This window comes from Dysidea avara, chromosome 8, assembly GCF_963678975.1.
Source record: "Dysidea avara chromosome 8, odDysAvar1.4, whole genome shotgun sequence".
Lineage (NCBI taxonomy): Eukaryota > Metazoa > Porifera > Demospongiae > Dictyoceratida > Dysideidae > Dysidea > Dysidea avara.
The window spans coordinates 19,036,694-19,058,483 of NC_089279.1; the positions used below are offsets into that span (position 1 = coordinate 19,036,694).

At 35.8% G+C, this 21,790-nt stretch overlaps 1 protein-coding gene across 2 annotated transcripts in view; it reads left to right on the top strand.

Annotated features, from left to right (window-relative positions):
- Positions 1 to 21,790, top strand: part of LOC136262729 (kinesin-like protein KIF15-B) — a 60,806-nt gene that overhangs the window by 37,167 nt on the left and 1,849 nt on the right. Inside the window, exons 23-42 of one of the 2 annotated variants that reach the window (XM_066057108.1) lie at positions 14,829 to 15,102; positions 15,318 to 15,423; positions 15,602 to 15,699; positions 15,750 to 15,827; positions 15,888 to 16,004; positions 16,089 to 16,175; positions 16,231 to 16,308; positions 16,365 to 16,451; positions 16,512 to 16,655; positions 18,309 to 18,392; positions 18,447 to 18,545; positions 18,604 to 18,630; positions 18,701 to 18,831; positions 19,340 to 19,421; positions 19,502 to 19,611; positions 19,672 to 19,750; positions 19,811 to 19,851; positions 19,936 to 19,986; positions 20,036 to 20,129; positions 20,178 to 20,288. In XM_066057108.1, the coding sequence (XP_065913180.1) occupies positions 14,829 to 15,102; positions 15,318 to 15,423; positions 15,602 to 15,699; positions 15,750 to 15,827; positions 15,888 to 16,004; positions 16,089 to 16,175; positions 16,231 to 16,308; positions 16,365 to 16,451; positions 16,512 to 16,655; positions 18,309 to 18,392; positions 18,447 to 18,545; positions 18,604 to 18,630; positions 18,701 to 18,831; positions 19,340 to 19,421; positions 19,502 to 19,611; positions 19,672 to 19,750; positions 19,811 to 19,851; positions 19,936 to 19,986; positions 20,036 to 20,129; positions 20,178 to 20,288 (1,978 nt within the window). Of the gene's footprint in view, positions 1 to 14,828; positions 15,103 to 15,317; positions 15,424 to 15,601; positions 15,700 to 15,749; positions 15,828 to 15,887; positions 16,005 to 16,088; positions 16,176 to 16,230; positions 16,309 to 16,364; positions 16,452 to 16,511; positions 16,656 to 18,308; positions 18,393 to 18,446; positions 18,546 to 18,603; positions 18,631 to 18,700; positions 18,832 to 19,339; positions 19,422 to 19,501; positions 19,612 to 19,671; positions 19,751 to 19,810; positions 19,852 to 19,935; positions 19,987 to 20,035; positions 20,130 to 20,177; positions 20,289 to 21,790 lie in introns of those variants that run through there. The other variant, XM_066057109.1, reaches the window with a different exon arrangement.

Genomic DNA, 21,790 nt, shown 5'->3' on the forward strand with positions numbered 1-21,790 from the left:
AAACAAGCATTTGAACCATTTAACCCTTTACATCCGGTAAGTTTGTATTTAGGCTTTGATGCATGTCTCTATATGAACTACATAAATAACTATTAATTATAGAAAGATCCCACAACCACCACATTACTCACCATCATCGACACCATGAACTTCACAATAAGACAGCATCAAGCATCAATGCAGTTGGGTAAAACACCTTTCATCATACCACTTAGAAAACATCCTTAATTCTTCATCAACTGTCCACCATGGCTATACACTGCTTCATTAAACGTGGCATATCTTCACTGTATTTGGTGCCATGGCCTTAAACTAAGTACCATTAGAATCCTCATGCACTACAAAATCCAGTGGTATACATTAGATCACGTGATCTTATAATGGATGCTTATATCATTAAAATCCAGCAAAGATAATGTTTTCCATTCATCATTTCATATCAAAAGTACTCTTTGGTATTGTATGGAACTGTTTACATGTTATTATAGTGCATGAAATAAGGTTTCGCTTCATGTATAAGTAGATCCCGTTGTACAGTAACAGAAACCTGACATTCTGCCTAAAATATGCACTTACGTATTATTTCATGCTCAAAATTAATTCCAAATTCAAAGGGTTAAATGTTTGACCCAGTCTTAGTAAAGATATGCAGTATACAGTTCAGATTGATGAACTGTTACAATGCGTATATACGATTGCACATATTGCTTCTGGTGCTGCATTCTGTGGAGTGCTGAATTGTACAAATATTTGATATGTGACTATATATGCAATAGGCTGAGTATTTACAATAACTTACATAAAATTTAACCAGATTATAAACTACCTTCTGTAGAAGAATCTTGTACACAATTATTTTAGCACATGAGTAGTAGTGGGGGCACATGTTTCAGAGCACTGTCACAAGAAGTATGCGAGTGACAAGCCTTGCATCTTAATCTTGTTTATCATAAGCTATATCTGTTTTAGTTGTATGCATTTGCTATTGTAACATTTCAATGGTATTGAAATTTCTTTTATGAACTTGAATTTCATATTTGTTTGTCAACTGTATAATAGGTGTGCCATAGCTATTGTTGCACAACAATAGTGACACCAATATAATTATAGCGTTTGATAGTGTTGTTGTTGAGGTGCAGCACCCAGCTAAATTAACTGAATAAGTTTTAAGAATAAGTTTACAATAGGTTGTTTACTGCCTCATTCACATGTAGTTGTGAACATTTATTGCATGCAGGCGCGTGTGTACTTACGAATTTGTATATAAATTTATGTTATATGTTGCATGCATGCTTGCATGCATGCTTGCATGCTTGCAAGTGGATGTGCATGTGTGTATGTGAATAAGAATCTTCTCTCCTGGTTTGTGTTTGACTATTATATTATTTGCTTTGCTTGAGTATTTGTGAAGGTATAGTTGCTGTTTGTGAAACATGGGAAAGTATCTGCTGTGCTTGATTGTTCTTATGCATCTTGCAAATTGCTCTGATGTTTTTTATGTGGAGCCTGATTCTGGTGATCCCTGTGACCATCAGAATTGTCATGGTTTAAGTTACTATGTCACCAGGTCATTAGATTCAAATTCAAGTTTGTGTTTTCTTCCAGGAAAGTACATTTTACACAGTGATTTTGTTATTCGAGCTCTTCACAACATTTCTCTTATTGGCGCCAGTGAAGCTACTAACTCAACACCCAGCACCATCATTCAGTGTAACTCATCAGTTAGTATAGTAATGATCAACATCACTGGTCTGATCATCAGGAATATGCTGATCAAGGATTGTGGACCAACAGATCCTGATATGAATATACATGAACAAGGGAATGGTTTGTTCCATAAGAAAGCAGTGACTATAGATGACTGCAGCTCTGTCCACTTGAAAAATATTATTGTCAACAATAACAACACAAATAGAGGGATACTCGTTATAAATTCCAAGGATGACAGTGTGTTAAGTTCTGTTACATGTAGTATCGCTTTAGTTTACAACAATACAGCGGCTTTTGGTAGTTACCTTGAAATACAGGGCTACTGTCCAGTTCATAATATTGTGACACTTGGTTGTCATATATTCTTAATTGTACAAAATTATTCAGCAATGGTTATTGTCAGAATATCAGACACATCATTCATAAGTCGTGACAAAGTGCATTTCTTGTATGCAGTGCTTCTTCACCATGAAACTAAGGCATATCACAAGCATGGTATACAATTTACCAATTGCTATTTTAGTTACAACATTGTTAATTCAATGATTTCAGTTGTAGGAGAAGAAATTCGTAGGTGTAATATTGTGCTTTATGTTGAATTCATTGATAGTCAGTTTATTAGCAATAGAGGAGGAACCCAACACAGCCATGTTATTGATGTTATAGGAGGTAACATAAGAACAGCAATTACTTTACAAAGTTGTTTGTTTCAAAACAACACCAATGTACAATTAATTGACTTTGTTACTTCAGCGTCATTTTATTGCTCACAAGTAGGGGTGATTTTTATTGAGGATACTACCTTTTCTTATAATAATGTGACCTGTTATTTGATTAATGCATCACAAGCCTTAGTGTACTTAGAAGGATCAGTATTGTTTACTGGTATCAAAGGTGATGGAATCATTGTAGTAATTTCATATCGTGAATGGAAAAAATCTGTCTTAACATGTCATGGTAACATCAGTGTCTTAAATAACAATTTAAAAGAATTTTTGTGCTATTCTGGTGAATATAATGATCTCAGTATTGCTGTTAAAGAATATACCAATATTTTAATCAAGCACAATGTTTTTTACAATGCATTTTTTTTCACTAGTGCATCACGTTGGGACATTGATCCTCGTCCTTTGTGTTTCTTTCAATTTTTTAGTAGTCATATTGATCCAGACACTGCTTTTTACAGTGAACATGTCCTAAATTATTCAATAGCATTTGAAAATAATAATATGTCTGAAATCATAATCAATACATATTCAAAATTTACTCACTGTAGTTGGTATCGTGATGCAGTATTCCAACAAATAATTCCATTATCAGTTAATCAGAGATTTGTTAGATTTAAAGAAAATAGTATTCAACCTTGGGTAATTAAAAATAAGATGTTGTGCATCTGTCAAAATGGTAGTCCTCACCATTGCAACGATGCTGATCAATTTGGACCCATATATCCCGGTGAAACGTTATTTTTAAGCATGTATAAGCGTGGATATAATCATTTTTCAAATAAGTTCTATTACAAATTCCATAAAAAATCATTGGCTACAATGTGCAAAAGTTTAGTACCTACAGATATAGCATTTAGTTTCTTGAGTTGCGTCGATGTAAATTTAACTGTATGGTCAACCCATAGCAATTGGTGTGAAGTGTTTGTTCAAAATCCTATTACTGATATCAATTTTTATGATGGTCATTTTGATTTTGATTCTTTCTATGTGTTATTTCATCCTGGCTGTCCCGTGGGTTTTGCTAAGTACACTGAGAAATGTGAATGTGATCATGTTCTTGAGTATATTGGAGTGTTCACTTGTAACATCAATGACAGAACTATAATACGTCCTGCTAATAGTTGGATAACTGCTACTACTAACAATTACTCTCACAATTACACAGTTTCACAGAAATGTCCATTTGACTATTGTCTACCTCAATCATCACATCTTGACTTATCCTTTCCCAACTCACAGTGTCAGTTTAACAGGTCAGGACTGTCATGTGGACAATGTCAACAAGGTCTCAGTGCTGTGTTTGGTTCATCTCAATGTCACCACTGCTCTAACATCTACTTGTTACTTGTGTTGGTGTTTGCTGTGCTAGGGATAGTCCTCCTATTGGTGATGTTTACTATTAACTTCACTGTTACTGATGGATCCATCAATGGGTTCATTTTTTATGTTAATATTGCTAGTATCAATGACAGCGTATTCTTTCCACTTCATCAGTTCTCTTATGTGTTCATTTCCATTGCTAATCTTGACTTGGGTATTCAGACATGTTTTTACAATGGAATGGATGACTATGCTAAAATGTGGCTACAGTTAGTGTTCCCATTATATCTCATTTTGATTGCTGTCTCACTTATCATCACCAGTCGTCACTCCACTACAGTACAGAGACTAACAGCACGTAGAGCACTACCAGTACTAGCTACACTATTTCTGTTGTCTTATACTAAGATCTTACGAACTGTTTCCAATGTTCTGTTCTCCTATTTTTCAATTATTACCTTACCAAGTCAGACAATTGCATTGCTGTGGGTAGTAGATGCTAATGTTACTGTGTTTGGAGTGAAGTTCACAATTTTGTTTGTTGTTTGTCTTGTATTGTTTTTGTTGATGATTCCATTTAACTTTATCCTTACGTTTGTAAGATTTTTTTCACAATTCAGATTAATAACTAGACTTAAACCACTCCTTGACGCTTTTCAAGGACCATATAAAGTCAGTTATAATTTCTGGTGTGGTTTACAACTTCTAATGAGAGCTGTATTCTTTGCATTGTCGTCATTAGACAGGAATTTTAATTTGCCTATTTCGATTATTTTACTATCATTGTTACTTGGGATTCGTGGATTACTACGCCCACTAAAATCTAAAGTGCAAAATTTTCAGGAATTTGTTTGGTTGATGAACCTCCAAGGATTGTATGTATTTTCCTTATATGGTCAAGGTTCTACTAGCATAACATTTGTCAACATCTTGGTTGTTATTGCTATGGTACATTTTAGTTTCATTGTAATCTATCATATCATAACTTACACATGGATCGGTGACCGAATAGTGTCTGTGTGTCCTTGTGTGGCTGTGAGTAATGTGATCAGGTCAAGTGTGGGATTTTTGTTCAAAGAAGCTGCTGCTAATCATCCAGAAGGTATACGAATGAATAAATTGCCAGAGGAGGTTTATTGTGAGTATCGTGAACCTCTGGTTGGACTGTAGATATGCCTATCTGATTCTCTTTGCATGTACGTAGCTTAATTCAGTTACTTTGCAGATGTAATAACACATTGATAGAAACTTTTATTCTTTTGAATGTATGTATGTGTTCTTGTATTAGCTTGAATAGTTACAATGTGTGTTTTGTGACATGCAAGCAACTTGTTAGCGCTGCACATGTGTGCATGTGTATGTAGATACATGATCATACAGCACAATAGTACTGTATAGTAAGGACCATAAAGGTTTGGGCATATCCCATCAAAAAACATCACCCAAAAACTAGCCTCACTTTTCCCTGCAACAATGAGGCAATGTTGGTTAGGTAAAACTAAGCCCAAACAAGCCTTCAGATTGACCCAAAATGCTTTCAACAAGTTGCTATGGAATGTTTTTTCAAAAATTATTGAACAGAGTTTTCTAGTGACTAAATAATTGACTGATTGATGCCTTCAGACAAGCGTAACTCAATAACAACTAAGGCTAAAGGCTTGATTTTTTCACTGTTCGACATCGCTTCAGCCGGACATGTGCCTTTTGGCATACTGCAGTACATTCAATGCATTCTTCATGGACTTACCAGTGTCCTCTTTTGTGTCCCATTCATCTTTGCTGACAGTGAAATGTGTTGATTTGGCGGTAGCACATGATGGCTTCCCTTTGTAATGGAAATTGTCTTATTTTTCATAATGGTGCTTTACAAACAGTTCTTGATTCGTAATGCTGTGTAATGAGTTGAACATAGCTGAGAACAAAGCGTAATGGATACTTCACTTTTCAGGTGATAATCAGTAGCTGGGGCATGCAGCACTATTTCTTTCTTTTGATACGGTATGCATGGGTTCACCAGTCATAATAATTTTTTTTACAAAAAAAATTAACAAACAAGCACGCAAAATTAGTGCACTATAGTAAAACAATAAGAGGTGTTATATTCCTACTGTAATTGAATTGCAGAGTAGGAATATGACACTTCTTATTGTTTTACTGTGATTAATATCGTGCTCTACTCCAGCTTGTTTCAGTACTTTTTATCAATGTGCTATGGCCCCTACTCTAGTTGAAAATTCCAAACTTTTTTGTGTACCTGTAAACAGTATAGTACTTTGAACACTATACTATCACTGTCTGGTCATATTATAAAAGTGTTACAAAACAAAATTTGGATATTCATCTCTCCTCCTTTCTCTCTCTACAGTTAATAAGACAAAATGCATGTGCATTGGTAATGTCATTAGATCAAGTCATTGCTCACTTCAAAATCACTGCCAGAGAGGATAAAAGTTGGCCATCAGACAGATATCAACCAATTCTTTAAAGGACTCCCAAATACCCACTGAACAAGTCAAAAATATCTAATGACTATTCCTCTAATAGAACACTCAACTATTCTTATAAAATGCTAGAGTAGATTTAAAAGAAATGCCATCTAGTATGATTTGAACAATGTAATTCTATACTATAAGGCCACAGTAAATACTTGTATAGCCATTGAGGTCACTGCACATCATAAGGGTTGCTAATGACTAATAATCATAATCTGTTTTATCGACTCCTTACTGTTTTGCACCTAAAGGAAAGACAATAGCTTATTGTATTATATTTATAAATTGCACATCCTGCAAGCTGTGTTCTTGACACATCAACTGATACAAAATTATAATTTAATAATAAAATAGGGTTCAAGCGATAAAAGTAGTAAAACAAGATACGTATGTATGTACGTAAATATATGTGAATGATAGTTGCTATTACAATATAGCTGTATGTGGGAAAATACCCATTGGAATATTAGCTACCACCATCTCTTCAATCCCAAACCATCATTCATATCTTGTTTCACTACTTTTTATTGTTGGAACCCCACTTCATTTTTCAAAATTTAATTTTATTGATTTTTGTTAAAGAGCATAGCTATACTGTGTAATACACGTGAATTTCTGACTACTTTGTTAGATTATCTTGATCTCCAGTGAGCTATGCAATATATTATTTGGTATGGTTTGACATTTCTATAGTTCTCTACAACAAAACTGCAGCTAATTGCAGTTACAGTGAGTCATTAAAGGGCGTGCTCTGATAGTTAATAGAGTGTCAATGTGTTCTGATGTTTTAGAGGATATCGGAACCATTGTAGCTACACCACTTACAGTTGCTTAATTGCTTTAAATAGTTTTGTGCCATCTAAATGCATTCCTCTAAGGAAAGTAGTGATTAAGGCCTTGGTATGGTTTCCTTGCATAGAAGGAAGACTCTCATTGTAACCAAAAAGGCACATGCCACCAATGAGTTTGTTATTGTGGCGTGGAATGGCCGTGTGCTGCTTTGTTTAGTCTCTTGCCTTGTGATTGTGGTCTAGCAGGCAGGCTGGCAGGCAGACCAAAATTGGGTTTTGGAATTTTAAAAAAATTCAACATCTAGCTATCTGTGAATGTTTTGTTGGACAAACTAGATCTTATCAAAAAGGAATCCCAGATGCATTTAAAGTCTCTGTGCAATGAGCCATGTGTTGATGGGATTTCAATAACATTAGGATCACCACGTCAGCATATGTGGACTTATGCAGCCACTGGGAGTGATGGTTTAAATTTTGGTGTTTGTAATTGTCCATGTGCTCCAGTACCAGGAGCTTCTCCTCCTATGTTTGTAAAGGATAATTACTACAGTGAGTCTGGAGCTCCACAGGGTCCTTGGATTTATATATCAGATCTAGTGTTGTGCAATATGGCAAATTTTGTATATTTCCTATCACGATTATTGCTCTCTTCTTTCATCTCTTGTTTCACTACTTTCTATAGCTTGAAACCCTACTTCATTTTTAAATTTATAATTTTTAATATACTAGTCATAACTTACACGTGGATTGGTGACTGAATAGTGTCTGTGTGTACTTGTGTGACCATGAGTAATGTGATCAGGTCAAGTGTGGGATTTTTGTTCAAAGAAGCTGCTACTAATCATCCAGAGAATATACCAATGAATGGGCTACCAGAGGAGACTTATTGTGAGTATCGTGAACCTCTGGTTGGACTATAAATATACATATAGGATCCTTTTTGTATTACGTAGTTACTTAGCAGATGTATTATTGGCACACATAGAAACTTTTAAAATATATATATACATGTTCTTGTATTTGCTTAAATTGTTGTGACACTTGAAAGCAACTTGTTAGCCCTGCATATATGCTGTAGATACAGTATGTGATACTTCAAATGCCGAAATAGTAAAACATTGGAAATGATTATATAATATACTTTAACTTTTTATTGCATTTACGTATAATTTCACTGTCTTATCATATTATAACAATCATAGAGAGTGAAACAGGATCTCAAGTCTCTCATTATGCTAGCCTATTTGTTTCAACAGTTAATAAGAGAAAATACATGTGGACTGGTACTCAGCTTTAAAGCAATTCATTGTTCACTTTAAATAGTCACAAGTGGAGAGGATCTTACAGTTGGCTGTCAGATTTGTACCAGTCAATCGCAGTAAAAATTCCCAGAATAGATTCTAAGAAGTGCCAGTGTGTGATTCAGTAGGTAATATAGCTAATTAATCAAATATACCTTGGAACAACTGGGATGCTTACAGACTAAATGCTTGTGGCACTCTTCCTTGCACGTCCTTCTGTGGTACACAATGCTTCATTGTCTTCACCTCTGGCTTGATAGAGTTAGCAGTCATGGTTGTCTGAATTGGGATAGCTCCTTGGTACTTATAAGCATCAACAGGGATACCAGCATTAGTAAAGTACTCAACTGAGTGTAAGGCTGCTGAGCATGGGGATTGGTAGTCTTCTTTGTCTCTCCATTGTACACAATGCTTCATTGTCTTGGATTTGTAGGATTATGGCATTAATTGGAATACATCAACACAAGGTTATAACTGCATACAGCACATGCATACAACTACAATGATAACAACTATAATAAGTCTATCTCTACATCTTTTCTTTTCTGGAAGCAGAGACTGTCAGGAGGATGTGTACCAGTTCTTGTTTTTGATGTTGAGAGATAAGAGTCGAGGGTAAACTGTTATATTCCCAAGCACCGTTAGTCTCAGTTCTATGATGGGAATGTGTAGTTGGCACAATCATGATATGTTGGCGGTTCTGTCTGACTTGCCCAGTCAGACCATCAAGGAGGTAGGATTCATGAATTCGGGAAAGCACTGCAGTTAAGTGATTGTCATGTTCTTTGGGTGTCCTGCCAAACACCAAGATGTCATCTGGCATACCACTTGATCTATGCCTTGTAGGATGTTGGACATTCGTCGTTGGAAGTGCTTTCAGCTTACTGGATAATAGTTATTATAAACAAAACGACCAAATGGTGTAATGAAAATAGTGAATGGGCAGGATTCTTGACTTAGAGGGATTTGTCAGAACTCGCTATTGGCATCCAGCTTGCTAAAAATTGTTGCTCCAGTGAGCTGTGCTAGTGTTTCGTCAACTTTGGTGAGGGGATGTACTTCACATTGGACTCCTCTGTTTAGCTGCTTCATATCTACGCAGTTTTGTAGTAATCATTCCTTTTGGAATGGCCACCATCCCTGCTCACCACTGAGTTAGTTTTTCTATTCTAGCAATCACCCTCAGTGGATTCCATGCTGTTAAGCTCTTCAAGGACCTTAACTCTAAATAGCAGTGGCACTTTTCTTGACACATGTAGTGCACATGGCTGGACGTCTGGCAAAAGCAACTTCTGCCCCTGTGTCTAGCTTGAACAGTACTGGTTCTCCCCCCTACTAAAGTTGTAGCTGTCCATGTTGGGTAGATGTGATACAATTAAGATAACATCTGTCTCATAGCTGCTCTGTTTTGAGAGTTGTGTCTTCTTCAAAAGATTCTTCTGTTGACGAGTCTTCTAACACAATTGCTGACACTGTTTTTGAGAAGCACTGAGATTCATAGTGGCCTTTGCGATGGCACCGGTGACCAGTTACATCACGAGCAAGGCACTTGGCTTTTCTGTCATGTACTTTGCTACATCATGTGCACTGTTTTCTAGACAGGCTTGATATTCTAAAACTAGCAGATTGTTTCTTGGCAAAAATGTCATGATTTTCCTGTTCTCATCTAAACTGATGGGGCTCCCTTTGGCATCACCTTGAAAGAGCTCCTGCTGTCCGTGAACTGCTTCCTTATTTCTATTGTCTCGTTGAGTGTCAGCTTTTCATCTGCTTGTAGGTATTCTGACAGGCCAATATTACATATAGTGACGATTGGGAAGTCTCTAATCAGTTTGGATTTCATGGTGCCATACTTACAGAATTCAACAAGATTGTATAAAGCTGTGATATGTTGTTTTGCAGACTCACCCTCTTGTTGTACATTTTGATTAAATCTTGCCCACTCGAAGATCATGTTTTTTGTCTCATATAGAATAGAAATGAAGATCTTTTGCGCCGGGTAGTCGTGATGTCACAAGATGATATCGTTGGGCACGTTCCCTGAACAATTTCACGCTTGATGCTTCATCCAGCATTGAGGTAGCATATTGTGTGAGGCCACTGGCAATCTTCAGTACTCAAGATAGCTTCGTCAACTTATGAACTAGTGCTCCAAGTGCTGAAAAATTAGTGCGCTTGTAATTAGAAACTTTCCATGTGGTGCTTGCCAAAATTTAGAGCACATTGCGTTCAAAGCACGGATATGTAGAGATACCGAAATTTTAGGGAATCTACGGTATTGCCTAATTTAGGAAACTTAATTGTATCAACCTGATAACCACAAGTAGCAACCTTGAATTAACAGTTACATAGTTTGCATACAAAACAAAGCATGTTGTACATCAGCAATACCATTTCAGTATGTGATTGTGTAGATGTGTATCTGTATGACTGTATAGCAAGTGCATTATGAATTTTTGTACTGTTGTTAAGCAATGCAAGCAAATGCTGGGGAAAATGATGCACCCAGTATTACATATTTATATTATCAGTTCTTTTATGCAAATAATTACTAAACAGAAATCAGTCAAAATTCTAAAGATATTTAATGTACATAGCTACTGAGTTAAAAAAACATCGTAAGAAGCTGTTACTAAAGGAAAAGTTGACCTATTGTAATTGCTAAATGCCTTAGCGTGAGGCAAAGAATCTGGCTCTATTTGACTCTGTATATGTGACCAGATTTGCGAAAAGGGGTCTTCCACACACATCCAATTTACCAACTTTGACAACTCATAACTTTAGATTGGAAATGGCTATTGATTTGAAATCAGGTCAGCACTGAGAACCAACATAGCTTAGTAGTTAGAGAAAGTTTCAGGTTAATATGTTCCTAGAATACTGAGTTATGATCTTCTGAGTTCATAGAATTGGATGTGTGTGGAAGACCCTTTTCGCAAATCCGGTCACATATATGTAAATATATGTCTGCAACAGAAGTAGATACCCCCGTGAATATACATATGCCATGTTGTCAGCACTAATTATTAATTTCTCATTCTTAGTTAAAATCCTTTGACTTCTAGAAAGAAAACAAGCGGGTGAGAGTAATAATTAATTGATGCTACACAACAACTTGAATATGTCCAGGTACCATATCCAAGTGGATTGTAATGGCGATGTGAGTACTAGTCACGTTAACAATTATAATATGCTTAACCCTTTAAGGACCAGCATCGTACTTGTACATCCAATTATAGCCTTACACAAAAGCCTAGTGTCGTACATATACGTCCAAGATATTAAGCAGTAAACAAAGAGCTATATCTTTGCAGTATTAGAAGCTATGGGCTTTAAACAAAGCCGGTTTTATTCACCATTAGTAGGTGATACTTTTGATATACAATGCCAATGTATTACGCGAAACCATGCTAGCCTACTAATTTTAAATATATTATATTTACACAACAACAAAACTAATCTTGTACAAATCCGTCCGTAACTTTTGCCTTGTAGCTGGTATTGAACTACAATAAATTTCACGGCGCTCTTCATTTAGAGATGTATCTATTGATATACAAGATCACGTGATGACGTTCTTTAAAAGAAGTAGAGCAATGGCTTGTAACAGATCGCATCGTGAAGAAGACAGATCGTCACCGGTGTTAACAAATTGCTTTGCTAATTGAAATTGGTAAGTTCTACACAATTATAACTTAGATAGTTCTGCTTATTATTGATAGGCAAATCTGTACTACAGTTTGTACTACTTCCTGCGGTTTTAGTGACGCTACAAACTTGCTAAGTAATAGAATACGCAAATTTCATAAAACTTGCGGGTTTTCAGGGTAGGCACTGCGTTAAATTATTGTAGTCCTTAATTAATGTTGTTAATATACTGTTAAACATCACTTCTGCACACTGTATTCTTGATATTGATGCTATGTACATACGTATCAATGCCAGTAACACTATTATTTCTTGCTATGACTAAGTAATTTGTCAGCAGTCATTGGTTAACTAACTATAAAAAGGTTGTATACTAGGAAATAACACTATTGCATCCTACATGCAAGTTCTGCAAAATAATTACTGCAAATCAGCAACTAACCTCTTAAGTTGCTGGACTATAATTAGTAACATGACATCGCTCAGTAAAAGTATAAAACAATTATGCAAAAAAAAATAGTTAGCAAAAGGTGATTTAAAATGGTGATAGCAACTTCAGTGATCCCACTGTTGTTCCTTTGTTCCACTGGACTAGCTCATGAAGATGCTACCCTTGGTATGGTTGAGGCTAATCCTGGTAGTTCTTGCAAGGATATATACCAACTTAATTCTTTTAGTAGAGGACACAATGGAAAGTACTGGATAAGGACTAGTAATGGATTACATGAGGTCACTTGTAACATGAAGCTGACTTGTGGAGGTGTTGAAGGAGGATGGATGCAAGTTGTTGATGTAAATATGAATGAAAATGAGGCCTGTCCAGGAGCATGGCGTACCATTACAACTCCCAGGAGACTTTGTGTGGGTGGTGTGGATGCAGGATGTGATTCAGCTCATTTCACTACAAGTGGAATAGCATTTGACCATATTTGTGGACAAACCAAGTCTTACCAAAAAGGAAACTCTGATGTATTTGTTGTTTCTGTGCAATCCATTAATGAACCATATGTTGATGGAATATCAATAACATTAGGGTCACCACGTCAACATGTGTGGACCTATGCAGTCTGTGGAAAAGCTGGAATAAAATGTCCATGTGCTGCTACACCAGGACCTGCTCCTCCAGCCTTTGTGAAAGAAAATTATTACAGTGACTCAGGTTATAATGGTGAGCAAATTAATTTTGCTAATTTTTACTTATCAAATCCTCTTTGGGATGGAGATGGTTGCCCAAATGACAGTGGATGTTGTGCTGCACTAGGGATGCCATGGTTCTATAGGAAGATCCCCACTAGACTCAGTGAAGCTATTGAAGTTCGTATATGCAAAAATGAGCCCCACAGTGATGAGGATACTGCTATTGAAATGTTGGAAATTTATGTGTTTTGAGGACATTTGATAATAGTGTGCTAGTGGAGTCACGTAGAAGTCATTTAACAACTTGTGGACTTGATTCTTGTGTGTTCATATTTTGCATTATTATTATAGTATAAAAGAATTGCTTACACACTAAAATACATGTAAAATGATGCACCCATCATATACGTATGTAGCAAATCAGGTTGATTCGTGTTCTATGACCACAGCTAGTTCATTTTATTGTGACAGCTATGTGGGTTGTTTATCTATGTCAACACTACAGCTGTAGTTTGTTAGACATATCATGGTGAAGTTGACTTGCCGGGTGTAAGTTTAAAATATGAACCAATCTGCTTCTAGAATGAAATGAACACAGCCTTTTGTTACATTAATACTTTAATAAATACTTGTACAGTGTAGTTGGAGTTGCATGTTACTGTGTAAGGGTGGCTTGTGGGTAAGCAATTGTCCCATCATGCATTGCACTGCTTGAATCTGCCAGGTGATTATAACCTTGTTTGTAGTAAGCGTTTGGCCATTATTACGTGACCATTTGCTTTTATATTTCAAGTAATGAATTATCTAGTTGTATGATATGATCTTAAGAATTGTAGGAGGCTATCAATGATTCACAAAATTATATTGTATAGCCAATCAGCGTTGAAATCGGGTCACTACTGCTGACCCGGATTAATTAAAGCCAAGGCATGCAATAACTCTAATCAATAAGCGCCGTGACAAAGAAAAAGTGGTCTGGCCATGCAAGACTAATGTTTCGGGTAGTCTTGAGTGAGCAAGACTACGTTTTGAGCGTTCGATTTGTGTTGAGTAGCTGAACAAGTAGTTAAGTGATAACTAAGCCGGTAAGTTTATAATTTAAAATCAGTCAGTGGGTTTTGGTTCCACGTAGCTACTGTGAGTTTACAGACAGTAATTAGGTGTGGCTTCGTGCATACCTAGTATTACAATTTCTCGATATATTGAAGTGGGCGTGGCTTACAAAAGTGCTTATCCTGCTGCAAGACTTGACTATATACAACTCTTACAATAATCGATTAGTGGGCGTGGCTCCATATAAGCTTGCAGACAGCCAACGAACACAGTTTCGTGCTACAGACTGCACTTACTAATAAATGGGCATGGCTGAGCATATGTTTGTTATGTGATAAGTGTGCGTGGCTCACGAAAAAGTTACGTGATAGTGTTTATAAGTTTCCACGTCGTCAAACGAACAATTTCATTTCTCACGTGATCCAATCCGGGTCTGACCCAGATAATTTGTAAACCGGGTCGGACCCGGATGACCCGGAGAAAATGTGACCAGGATGACCCGACCCAGTTTCAACGCTGTAGCCAATTGCACTGTGATGTGCATGTTTAATTTTTGTGCTTGTATAAATGATATATCATATATATACATACGTATGCAGCCTTCTAGAGTGTACATTCATCAACTATATTTTCTTATCATATACACAGACCTCCACTGATCCATGCTGCACGAGTCTTAAGTAGATCACAGAGCAGTTTGAACACTCAGGATGTTGGTGTAAACACTGACCTGTCTGGTGATGTCATGTCCACTGATGACAATGGAGAATACAACATTGAGGGAGCCCTTGCTGATGAACTACAACTTGTGCAGGCCTCACAACAAAAATTATACCAACAAGTGGAGGAAAAGGAAAATGAAATCAGGAGACTGAAATTAGAACAGCTTGCTTCAGACTTGGAGTTAAAGACACTTACTGAAGTAAGTATAGAACTCATACTGATTTTCATGGGTACTTTGCTCACCAAACATTGGTGCAGCCATTTGTCAGCTGTTCAGGTGTACACGTATATTTTACATTGTTTCTTTTCTTACTGCTAATTTAAGTATACTGTAATTGTAAGTACATGTGTATAGTTCTTTTTATTTCAGGGTAAATGTCATTGCTCGATTGTCATTTTGTTCTTTCTCTGTAGCTGTTACAATCAGAAAGAAGTCAAGCACAAGAACAAGAAAACTTACTGGTGAAAACTATGAAAGAACTTCATTCAAAAGTGGCTGACTTAAGTGGTACAAAAAGTGGTAAGTGCATGTGTGTGTGTGTGTGTGTGTGTGTGTGTGTGTGTGTGTGTGTGTGTGTGTGTGTGTGTGTGTGTGTGTGTGTGTGTGTGTGTACATATACAATACTAATTGTAGAATTATGTATGCACTTACAATATACGTATGCATAGCTTCTCAATAATCTTTTTTCTACATGCAGTATTGGAGAGTGAACTAACTAATGTTAAAGATTGCTTGCAAAAGACTGAGTCACAGCTACACTCTAAAGTGCTAGAACTCAAATCAATTGTAGAGAAGGTGAGTGTAGCATGTACTGTAATATAACATGTTAAACATTCTCCTTGAAGATGAACTCAATGGAAGAGGCACTTATTTCAATAAACTCAGAATATGAAAGGAGTACTCAAGCACTACAATCTTTACAGGTTTGGAATTTTATAGTTAATTTATAACAAATAATATGTATTATATTTTGTTGATTATAGGATGAGTTAGAAACTTTACGAGAAGAGATGATATTTAAGGATGATTGTTTGGAGAAAAATGAACAAAATTTGACACTAGAAAGAGAGCATGCTTCTAAATTAGAAACTGAAATACAGGTATATACTTTTGTGTCAGTTCTTACATGTTTGGAATTAGATGAGATCTTTACAGTTGATCATTGCGTATGGTTGTTTTATTAGACTCTAGCAGATAAACTTGGTGTAGAAATCCAGAAGAATGAAAATATGAGTTTACAGCTACAAGAACAAGGAAATAAGACAAATGAGGTGTTTGCATGTCAGTAAACATCCATCAGCGTGGCACATGTTTTATTGATTTTAGAAATTAATTTCTGCACTTAATGACAATGCAAGGCTACAGGCAGCCTACTCAGAACTGTTGGCTAACTTTGAATCACAAGTTTGTAATGACATACTCAACAAGCTACCATATTTTACTTATATATACATTTGTAGGCACAAGAGCTAAGCAGTATTCAAGATGAGAATGAAAAAGCTAAGGATACAATAGCTTCTCTTAAAAAATCAAATGCCAGTGATCAGGTACATATAACTGTTAGCCTACTGTAACTGCACAAAATACAAATGTATGCACTGTTCTAGGAGGCAATTACAAATCTAATGAACAACCTTGTGGAATACAAAGCTACAATTAGTAGTGGACAAGCTAAGATGTCGAGTTTAAGTGATGAGCTACTGGACCATGAAAAGGAGCTACAGGCTGCAACAAATAAAGTTGAAGAGCTGGTAAGTATGCTGTATAATGTGTTATGGAACTTTGTGTGGACGTCATCAAATGAAAGGTGTGCTGTATTTTTCCACTGAGTGTATAATTAGCAGCTTAGTTGTCCTAACCACTGAAACATTGTCAACAAAATAATAGCACAACCAACCTAGTAGCTAGCTAGTGTTCTTCATCACCCAACTATACTGGTGAGTTTACTGCAGTACCAAGGCAGGTATCTGTTTTACTTTCCGGCTGCATTGCCGAGATGTGACAAGCACTATTATAATGTTGCTAGCTAGCTACTTGTACTTCTTCTACACAAGCAGTGTGAAGTGATCCACTGAGTCTTGCTCGTGGTAGTTTAGTTGCAACTGTCATGCATAGTTGCAAGGATCCCTGACTTCCCTGCACTGACTTTCACCAATTTTGACACCTTTCTCTTAATACTAGGCCTGCGCCTATTATGCCGGCATAATCTTGAGAATAATAGGTCACCAATTTCGTGAGAATAATTCTGGAGTTATAGGATGGTTACAGGCATAATTTTAGAATAATCGGACAACCATGGGAATAATCGGTGGAATTAGGGGGCGTGTCTCTTCTTGATTACCTAGAAGAAAGAGTTAAGCTACTACAAATGATATAAAGCTGACAGGAGTGCTGGCTGAAAGGAGCTAAAGATCGATATACTCTAATAGAACGATCAAATACTCTAATAGAGCAGTCAGATCATTTCATGTTACCAATCTGCAGACAGCATCAAGGATTTAACTGCATGATTATCTGCAATTCTGAAACTTGTACGTCTTATACCAGTGTATCTTCTTCAAGTCTTTGAGCATTATTATCTACCCAACGTAGTAGCTATACAGCAGTTACAACATATTATTATAATACGCTAATAATTAAATACACTTGAATTATTACTTTAGATAGCTATTCTAAGTCTACTGTAACTATTATGGATAGAATGATGTGTAAGGTGGAACGCTTCATATATGGCTATTAATAATTTGGACAAAACTGCTTATAGCAGCATCTTGAAAACTAAGTGACACACTCACACACACATATATAGATATACTGAATGAAAATAATTATGGAATAATAGGCTGGATACAAGAATAACAAAAAGAATAATAGGAGAGTTTTTTGGGAAATTCTGGAAAGAATAATCGGTAAAATTTTGAGCATAATAGGCTCAGGCCTACTCGATACAATACTTGTTGTGCCATTAAAGTAAACAGCGTGTACCACAGTCTACCATAATAAAACATCTGGCTCTTCTAAAGGCAGGTGTTTTTTCGATTGGAGTTTCCCTTGCAGCATTTGTAGACACTTTACTGACTTGGCAAAGTAGTGGCACGAGACATAGCTACAATGTCCTTTTCATTGCAGGCTGACCGTTTTCTAAGACAGTTAGACACTGATACCAGTGACTTCGAGGTATAAAATGCTTCATAGGAGATGTTAAAGTGATGCAATAGAAACCTCGTTTCTGCCTTGGTTTCTATGCTACATCATTCTAACACCCCCTACTCAATATTTATGCCTTGAAGATGCTGGTATTTGGCATGGTGTCTAACTTATAACAAATGTACATCAAATAGATGTATAGTGTTCTACATTATGTATGTACTTTTTAACGTGTTTTGTAACACAATTCCTTTTAGCAAAAGGCTCTTAAAGAGTCTCAAAGTGAACAAGAGAAACTGGAGAACTTACACATCAAACAAATAAAGTCACGAGATATTGAAGTAAGTGATACAATGTACATGTATGTAAACTTGCTCACATGCTGCTTCCAATAGAATGACTTACTGGCAGATGATCTAGAGCATTTAACTGAACAGTATCAGCAGTTGACCAGTGCACATAACCAACTGACTGAGGAACTGAGTAATTTGAAAGTAAAAAAAATGTATTGGTGACATATATGCAACGTTAAAATCTTTTTTATGTGCATAGGAAGAAATGAAAAAGTTACAACAGACAGTAAGCTAATACATATATAGTGTAATGAAACTCCACAGTTCACCCATCATGTATGTACGTATGTTTATAGATTTCTAGTAAAGATGAAGAGATCGCAACAGTCAAACAAGATTCTAAAACCAGAATAGAGGAATTAAATGCTGCTGCTAGTGAAACAGATTCAGCTTTGGTTATTGAAACACAGCAAGTGGAAATCACCAAATATCCTTCATTTTATATAATTATTAGGGCTAAAACGAATACTGCAAATGCTAACGAAACGAATAATTTTAAAAGGAATGAATATTCGAATATTCTAAATCTATGCATTGAGCTCACAAATACTTAAAATTATGTTTCCATAGGTTTCCATATAAAAAGAAATTGCTACATTCGTGCTTATCTGTTGGTAAAACTTTTATAAGTGTCATTATTTTGTAAGAACTTTTCATAAAGTTTTAAAATCTATTGCTTTACCATTGTTAGCATATCTAAAGAATGTCAAATCTGCTCCAACTGCATTTGAATAATTGATTTAGAACAAATAATGAACTCTTTGAATGGTTTGTTTTAGCCCTAGTAATAATAATCTCATTACTATTGAGAATTGATTGCCACATTGATAGTTACATCTATATGTACCAAGGAATATGTAACTTAATACTTCTCAATATTATTGTTTATACATTTATTGATAGTACTGCTAAGTTGGGTCTTTAACTTGTGTTACATTGAAAAACAGCCAATCAGAACTGTTTTCAATGATTGAACAACTTGAGAATACTAGACAAGAAAAGAATAAGATTTTACAGGTACGTATGCGTTAAGCAGTAATTGTATGCAACATTTATGCACAACAGTATTTCACTATGTAATTTTCACTATATTTTAGACCAAACTGATGGAACATGAAGCCTTGAAACAGAAATTTGAGTTGCTAAAAACCAAGCACTCTACATTACAATATGAGCTTGATGCTGACAGAGAGGAGAGTCGACAAAAGTACATAATATATGATGAATATAGTATTAGTATATCACTGATTGTTACTATTAACTGTAGAGAAACAAGCTTAGAAGAGAAGAATACTGAACTCAGTAAAGAATTGGCACTGCTACAGGAAAACTACAAAAATGCCATGGTGCGTAATACTGTATACTCTGTATACAATAGTTGCATTTGAGTTGTTATACTGTTGCAGGAAAATGGTGAAACTGAAAAAGTGGCAGAAATTAAAGCAATGTTAGTAGTGGTGTGTACTTTGTAAACTTTGTGTCCTAACAGTAATTCATGTGTATACATTTGCTGTTGTCTATACGTATGTAGGTATGAAAATCAACTAGTCACAATTAAAGAATTACAAGAAAAGCTGGAAAGGTGAACAATTATACAGTGCTTTAAATAATTCATCAGTCTTATCATATAGAACATTAGCTTTAGAAGCAGAACATTTTAGTGAGAATGCAAGACTACGTTCAGATTACAACTCATTATTAGAAGAAAGATCAAAACTACTAAAGGTGATTATAAGCTATGTTTTATGGTTGGAGTGAATGTAATGCTTGCAGGAATTTGAAGTGCTAACTTTAGAAAATGCAAGACTAGGTGGACATCAAAACCTCAAGCAAAAGATACATTATCATTTACAGGTTAAAATAGAGAACAGCCAACTAAAAGAGGTATCGTACTATTATATGTAACATATCAATGTACCATGGAATTCGTGGCAGTAAAGAGAGCCAGTTGACAGTGTCACTAAATTAGTATAAAATTCAAGATATGGCATTAAATTCCCACATCAACACTTTCCTTGAAGGAACATATTTAGACACCACAAAACTATTTGAGGCACTTAATGGACTACCATCCCTGGTAGTATCGGGTACCAGCTACACCAGACTTATATAAAACTATTGCAATCTGCCGTGTCCTCTTAAATGATATACGGGTCATTCCATGTCAAATCAACAAGGAATTTAGCGTCACCTCTCGGATTTTGACGAAACTTGTGTGTTTGTAGTACCTGTGGTGCTTATCACTCATGCAAATTTTTAGCTCCATACATTCCATAGTTTCTGATTGATGACCACAAATATTTTGAATATTTCATGAAAATTTGGTCCATCTCTAGTTACAAAATTGACTGCAACTTTGTACTGTGTAAATATTTTTAAACACAATTTTCACTGATGGAAGACTGTTGATTGACCTTTCCAGTGATTCCTAAATTATGGGATATCTACTTAATTATGGTTTAAAGGTACTTCATTGAAAACTTTAATCCTTTATATTTTGAAAAATGCTGCTTGAAATTTTTCAAATTCTTTTGTGAATAATGATTAGGTCATAGTCTATGTTTGATAAAATTTTTGTGGTGGGATCACAATGGGCTCAAGAAATATAATGAATAATGTTGTGGTATGCGGTGGAATTTGCTGGTTATTATTGCTGTATTGGAGTGTACACCTCCAATAACCACTCGCAACAAGGCTTTGCCAAGTATGTCTTACAGAGTGAAGGTGTCTAGGTACATTGCAACCTGTATTAGTGACCACCTGTATTGAAAGGCCATCTATGTACTGCAGTTAAGTTATACTTCTTTAATGTATAGCACCAAAGCATCAACCCTTTCTAGCAAATCCAAAAATGGTCCTTATTAGACAGGTTGACTATAAATTATAGATCTGACCACCATGTGTCCATAAACATCATGTAAATGTTGTACCATCTCTTCACAAGTACCTTCTTAATTAAGTTGAATCCCACTATAGTGGACTTAGCCATATTTAAGTTCCTTATGTGGCTACATAGGTACATACAACAGAACTCCACAGAGGATACCTTGATAACCAGGACATGTTTATACACTGTACTCCCACTCTAGCGGTGCACATACATTTAGACCAAGATACTTCTGTGGCTTCTGTAATATGAGCACTTTATTATGGCCCTAGGAATGGAGGGGTTTTACCATATACATGCATTAATTGTACCTCAATGTGTGAAATTAATTACTACATTACTTTACATTCACGACCACTTTGAAGATCAAGTCATAAATCCATACACATACTCACATAGGAACTAAACGTGATGACCACATATTTAACATTTACCTGTACTGATCTTCAAAACGTGAACACAAAATACTTTGAAAAACCATTAATTTTAGTAATTACAG